This window comes from Dendrobium catenatum, unplaced genomic scaffold (genome assembly GCF_001605985.2).
Source record: "Dendrobium catenatum unplaced genomic scaffold, ASM160598v2 fragScaff_scaffold_211, whole genome shotgun sequence".
NCBI lineage: Eukaryota > Viridiplantae > Streptophyta > Magnoliopsida > Asparagales > Orchidaceae > Dendrobium > Dendrobium catenatum.
The window spans coordinates 2385110-2392397 of record NW_021318673.1 but is presented as its reverse complement, the minus strand read 5'-3'; the positions used below and the strand labels follow the sequence as shown (position 1 = coordinate 2392397).

The 7288-nt window shown below is 36.2% G+C and overlaps 1 protein-coding gene across 1 annotated transcript; it reads left to right on the top strand.

Annotated features, from left to right (window-relative positions):
• The first annotated feature begins 422 nt into the window (after positions 1-422).
• LOC110114974 (scopoletin glucosyltransferase-like) lies at positions 423-2516 on the top strand. Its single transcript, XM_020848051.2, has one exon. It carries the CDS (start codon positions 639-641, stop codon positions 2082-2084), a length of 1446 nt encoding a protein of 481 aa, XP_020703710.1. The 5' UTR covers positions 423-638; the 3' UTR covers positions 2085-2516.
• The last annotated feature ends 4772 nt before the right edge of the window (positions 2517-7288 follow it).

Genomic DNA, 7288 nt, shown 5'->3' with positions numbered 1-7288 from the left:
TTAAATTAATTTTAATCTAGTCCTGAAATAAAACAAAAATATGACAGCAATTATTTTATATTACCAAATATTATAAAATGTTAAACTAATCACACAATTAGATTATTTAATATTTATTGTTATCATTTATATTATAAAGCATTACTCGCATGTCGCATCTGATTTATAAATAATAATAATAATAATAATACTACCTCCATTATTGCAATTTCTTCCATAGTAGGTTTAAATGATCCCATAACTAATTGTTAATGACAATAATTGCATTTCTCTATCAATAATTATTAATGACAATAATCATAATTGTTAATTACTAATTGTTTAAATAATTGTTAATGACAATAATCATAAGAACTTAACAATGAACAAAGATTCTTAATCTTATTATGGGTGACGACGAAGAAATTTTGAAAGATTTGGCCCATAGATATAATCTGTACCAGGAAAGATTCCTGACATTGATCGTTTAAGTCTTTCAGAACCTTTGCTCTGCATAATTACATTAGTTGAGCAAATCAACTCCGCCAGCATCATCCATGACGCTATGTTTGAAAAATCACTTATAAGAGATTGATTTCAGTCTTTCATAGATCTTCAGCGTTGAGAAAGGAAAGGCCAGTCTGCTCCTTCAAATTACTATGGGATCTATAGGCCGAAATCTCAACATCCTCTTCTTCCCGTACTTGGCGCAGGGGCACATGCTCCCCATGATCGATATGGCCAAGCTCTTCGCAGCCCATGGTGTCGCCGTCACTGTCCTCACCACCTCCGGGAACTCCGCCCTCATCCGCCCCACCATCGACCGCTTCAATTCTTCTGCTGGCTGTCCCATCCGCCTCCACCTCGTCCCCTTCCCTGCCGCTGCAGTTGGCCTCCCTGAGGGATGCGAGAATTTATTCTCACTTCCCTATGACGTGGATATTACCAAATTTGCGGAGGCCATTTCCTTGCTCCGGAAACCATTCAATCAAATCCTTAAAGAATTTCGCTTTGATTGTGTTGTCACCGACGTCTTCTTGCCATGGACCTATGAAGTAGCTACCGAGAATGGCATACCAAGGATTGTTTTTGAAGGCTCCAACTTCTTTGCAGCCTGTGCTAGTGATAGCATAGAGCGTCACAAGCCTCTAGAGAGCCTGCCGTCGGCGACGGAGACCTTTGTCCTCCCCGGCCTCCCACATCACATTGAGATGCTCAGGTCCCAACTCAACGACCATAGTAAAGTAATCGCTTTCATGGCCTCTGTGATCGAGGTCATGAATCACGCAAAAGAGGTAGATTCAAAGAGCTACGGGATGGTCATGAATAGCTTCTACGAGCTCGAGCCAGACTATGTCGAGCATTACAGAAAAGTTTTGGGGAAGAAGGCATGGCATGTTGGCCCTGTTGCAATCTGCAACCAAGAGAAGGTCGATAAATCAGGAAGGGGAGGAGGAAACAAAGGAGATGAATGCTTGAAGTGGCTCGATGGAAGAAAGCCAGGATCTGTCCTGTATATGTGCTTTGGAAGCATATGTAATTTCACAGTTGCGCAGTTGCAGGAGATGGCTTTGGGGCTGGAGACTTCAGGCCATCCATTTATTTGGGCGATTCGGAACCAAGGCTACGAGTGGATTCCTGAAGGGTATGAAGAGAGGATAGAAGGGAGGGGTCTTGTAATCAAAGAATGGGCGCCACAGCTATTGATACTTAACCATGAGGCCGTCGGCGGCTTCGTCACGCATTGCGGGTGGAATTCGAGCTTAGAAGGAATAACCTCTGGGTTGCCAATGGCTACATGGCCGCTCTATGCGGAGCAATTTTTCAACGAGCGGCTCTTAGTAGATGTGCTCAAAATTGGGGTGGCGGTGGGTTCGAAGGTGTTTGGGATTATGCCGGAGGATCGGCCAGTAGTAAAGGCGGCAGCTTTGGAGGCTGCAGTGAGGACTGTGATGGGGGAGGGAGAGGAGGCGGAGGAAAGAAGGCGGAGGGCGAGGGAGCTTAAAAAGATGGCTAAGAAGGCGGTGGAGGAGGGAGGCTCTTCTTATAATGATCTTGAAAATCTGATTCAGGGGTTGCTGGAGAAGAAGGCAGAAGCCGTTTAAGTTTGTTTTCTACTAGCAACTAGCAATTTTCTTCAGCTATGGCTATCATAACAGACCTGGAATTGCAATTTTCATATTCTTCAGAATAAAATTATTTGGCTTGAATCTGAACTATATGATATTTCAAGCTTCTTCCAATTCCTAAAACAGAGATTCTAAGCTTCAAAGATAGAAAAGAAAATGAACGAAGAAACAGATACCATAACTTCCCATTCAAAAACATGCAGATCCTCCTTTTTATTATAGTCTGAAGTTCATCCACTGAGAGTATTACTTAATCTTCCCTTCATACTATATCTATAAGAAAATTCATGCAGTGATTAGCAGAAGTAGATTCTTACTGTAATTGTTATTTTCTGTATCTATATTTAAAGATGTTTTAGGAGAAGGGGAAGATTTGAAAGTAATCGATGAAGCCCAATGTTGTGGGAATAGGTTCGAAGGTGTTTGAATTGAGATTAGAGGATCAGCCAGTAGTGAATGCAGCGGTGAAGAGTGTGATGGGGGATGGAGAGGACAAGCTCAAAGAGATGGCTAAGAGGGCAATAGAGAAGGTAGGTTCTTATAATGATCTTGAAATTTTGATACATGAGTTGATGGAGAGAAAGGTACGAGCTTTGCAAATTCCAAATCCCTTCTCTAGTACCCCTTGGCAACTTTATTTTATATTGTTAAAAAAAACAAAATGATCTGTTTGATTTTTTTTTCATTTAGAATGAAATAAATCTTATTTAACGTCTTATTAATTTTTTATTTAAAAATTTTAATCAACTTGATCAACTCTAATTATGTTTCTCTCCTGAATTATTAATTATTTGGTCTCTAAAGAATATTTGAGATTATAAGAGATTATATGCGAATATTTTGTTGGTATAAATTTTTTATAGTTAAATTGATTTAAGGTGTTGGTGAGAGGAATCTTAAAAAAGGCATTAAGGATTTCACAAGGTATTGGTCAATGATATTCTATATAGAAGTTATTAAATAACTTATTGGCAATTGAAATAGAGATTGTAGAATTATTCATTCCAAAAATATGTTTTATTGATTATTATAATTATGTAATATTTTGATGTGCAATGCCTTGAATTTATGATTGATTTAAATTCCTATAAATTAAGGTTTTCTTTTGGATCACCACATGTTGGATTGAAAAGATCAGTCAAAAAGTTGGGCTCATTGTGATTTCATTCGGTAGGTAACTCTTTACTGAGTAAAAAATAAACGTACATTTCCTTGTTAGGGGTCCATCCCTTATAACTTATTGTATGTTAATAATGCATGAAAGAATGTGCTAATTCTTTTACAGTATTTTAAGTTAGCATTTTGATATGATCTGATAGTTAGCATTATCATATTAATTGTTGCATAATTTCCTCAATAGTTCATATACTTTATTTTGACTGCTATGAATAACTACTGCCCATTTAAATCATGAATTATGTAATAAATATTACTAAGTGTACTGTTGTTATAACTATTGTTAAGCATCATTATTATAATACAATATGTATATAACACAAGCTTATGTATTTGATGCTTGTAAATGTCAGTATAGGAATCTATTGTTGGCTAGTTAGGACCGACGGGCCCCAAGAGTGACGACTCTATAAGAAATTACTGTATTTTCTTGGGATTGGTGTTTACCTTTCCTGCTATAAATAATGTTTATATATGGCTATATAAAGAAAATAAATGACTAAAGAGTCATTGGTGAATGTATAAATATCAAATGCTTGTAAGTGAATGTGTCTGCATTTTAATATAATGATTATTAGTTTGCACAATTAATTCTTTGTGAGTTCTGCTATATAAGAAACTTTAATTAATGAAGAATGTATAATTGAAAATCTCCTATCTTATACATAAATTTCAGCTATTGTATTTAAGTGTTTTTTTTTCACTTATGTTTCTTTCTTTGCTCATATTTATACCCCATTCCTTGCCCTTTATGTTTTACTTGGTAGGGCTTTATCTATTGAGTTTGTTCTTGCAAACTCACACCTATTACTTCATAATTTTTAGGCTGGTGGTTTGGCTTATTTTGGAGGAATTTCTAGGTTCTTGCATCAGGTTTATCTATGATAGGAAATTAAGATTAGAGCTATTTCATTTATGTTTGGTGGACAATATTTGTATATGTTTGAGTTTAGATGCTCTAATGATTTATTGATGTATATAAATTATTGAAGTCTTATAATTACATTGCTTTGAAATCATTTTATAAATTTTGTTTAGCTCGCATCCTACCATTAGGTTCTTGTTATTTTCTTTCAGGCCAGGTGGTGGGGTGTGACATAATATCAGTGAAATTAAATGATGAGTACATCCACAATTAATTCAAAACAACTCATTGTTGGCGACTTGATGCTCCCGCAACTCTACCGCCAAGTTGGATGGATATCAACAATTAATCTCCCACCTACTTTAATGTCTTTGGTGATATTAATGGAAGTTTTAGTTACGATATATATTTTTTTTAATATTTAGATAAACTCACACACACATTATATACGCAAGATTCGAACTTAAGACATCTTAGTTAGTAGTCAATTGAATTCAAGCCTAAAGAGCAGGATTAAGATCAATTAGAGGTTATTTGATCAGGTGCTTAGGATTTAAATAAACTAATCATACATGCTAATTGGGATAAACTTATGGAAGGATAAACTCATTAAAACAAAGAATTCATTTGAAACCATTATGATGAAGCCATATATTTATTTTGCTTTATCAGCTAAGAAAACAATTCTTTCACATATAAATATAAGTTATTTCATTAATTCTCATATATTTTTATAAAATTATGAAAATATATTATATAGTCAAAATTATTATTATTATTATTATTTTTAAATTCAAGTTAGAAAAAAAAAAGAAATAAACGTATTTAAATCATTAAATTTTAGTCAAAATTTGTAAATTCCTTGGAATAAATCCAAATGTTTAATCTTTAGCTAGTGGCAGTAGAAAATTACATCCACATCATGTGTACAAAAATCTTTCATTCACACTTAGGCTTCGTTTGGGGCAGCTTTATTCCTGCTTCTTAAAGTGGCTTTCTAGTACAAAAATTAAAATCTATGTACTAGAAAGTGACTTTAAGAAGCAGGAAAAAAACCGTCTCAAACGAAACCTTAGCATATAGGATGATAGACCTTCAGTGCAAACAAACAAAGAAAAGTAAATATACTTAACGTTTTCCAAGCTTGAGATCAATAATTATCTCTGGATTCTTCTTACTTAGCATGATAGGAGGATATACTTACTTTCTAAGAGGATGCTTCAGAGGACTGTCTTACATATATGTAGCTTGTTCACACTGCCAAACTTTTTTATATAACAAATCAATGCCATTATATCTCTTTACTTTTAATATTATTGATATATCATCTAAAAAAAATCATGATTGGACACGAATTTCGAGGCAAAATTGAGTGAAAACTTTTGAAGCTAAATAACGGGACTATATGAACTCTGATTTCAACAAACTTATAGTTGAACTGAATATCTCGAAAAGATGAATCCAATGACACCAAATTCGACACAATCTGATCTAAAATGTGTACAAATCGAAGACCCGAAGCACATTTAGAAGGTTAAAACCATAAATTTGATGACCAAATGATTTCCAAATGTGACATGCTTATAATCGAATCAAGCGGTTCGACGAGACGAATCTAACGAGTTTAGGATTGCTGAATTATGATATCTTTAAGACACTCAAATATTTAATAAATGATCTATAATCAAGGGCATCATATTGACCATACATTCAAAAAACTCTCAACATGTCCTTGATCTTCTCCCTATTTAATGGTAATGCCACTCCCAAAAAATTATAAAAAGATCCCTCATTTTTCATTGAGAGGGGAACTGAGTAAGGGAGAGGAGGAAGATAAAGAAGAAAGGAATGGAAGAGAAGTCAAAGTTCTCTTGCCACCAGACACCTCCTTGACCACCGCCCGGCCACCGACTGTCCACAGACTACCACCAGACTTCTAGCCGATCACCGACTGTCGACGGACTACCACCAGACTTCTAGTTGGTCACCAACTGTGGTCAGACTTTTGCCCAACCACTAGTTATAACCAGACTTCCGTCCGGCCACCAACTAACGCTTGCTTTATGCACGGCCACCGACCGTCGTCATACTTTCATCCGATTCTTGTTCGTCGCTAGATTTCAACTCGACAACTAACTATTATAATATGATCTTTCTCAATTTCAAGAACGAATCAATCATTTTTAATATATTCAAACACTAGAGGATTTATTTCAACTAAGCGTGGCCCCATGATTTTTTCCTTCAGGGTTTCCCATGTAAAAAATTCTTGTGTTTCTTTTCTCTCTTTTTATGAGTTGGATACTCGTGCAACGCTAAAATGAAAGATTTCATACTTTACCCGTGTGAATATTCTTGCCCGCAATAATTATAATAATTAGTTTTGAACTATGGTAAAATCCAACGAGCTTCTTCTTGATGATATGTATAATACACATAATCGAGCTTGTCAATGGTATTTTAATCTAACATCTAAAGCATGTGTGTTATGATTCTGTGGGCTCCGAAAATTCGTCCCCGGCCTCCGCTCGCTTTTCTTATTCGGCGAGGGAGTTTTAACGAACTAAGTTCCGAGGTAAATTTTGGAAGGCAGATGGGTTTGTAGATAAGACACTACCCAGAGATTTCGCCCTCATTTTGCGAGGACTTTATGATCTGAGTTCTGGTTTCCTATAGGCGCAAGCCCCTATAGTTAATTACCCCTCCCGATCACGAGAGAGAACTTTCGATTAAGGCTAGTCGTCAATCAGATACGTAAAGATACGTGATATCTGGCATATAGTAGCAGCATAGGATTTGGGAATTTTGGAAAAGTTTGGAAAGTTAAATATTTAAAATAGAAATTTCACCATCGTGTGCTTAAAGCGGATGGTGGGGGAATGGATGATGGACCCGATCAAGATCCCATGGTTCCGTCGTCCCGGGCCATCGTGGTCCCTGGTCTACTTAGTCAGAGGAGGTAGTCGACCCAACCTGACAGAAGGATCCTTGTCGGCAGCCATGGGTTGCTTCGTCCAAGGAAACCTTGTAGACCGGGGTTGGTGTTTGCTTAAGGGGACAAATTTAAATCCACCTTAGCTAACAGAGGGCTTTGTACCCCGTCAATTATATCCTATTGATTCATATCTCAAAGATTTAA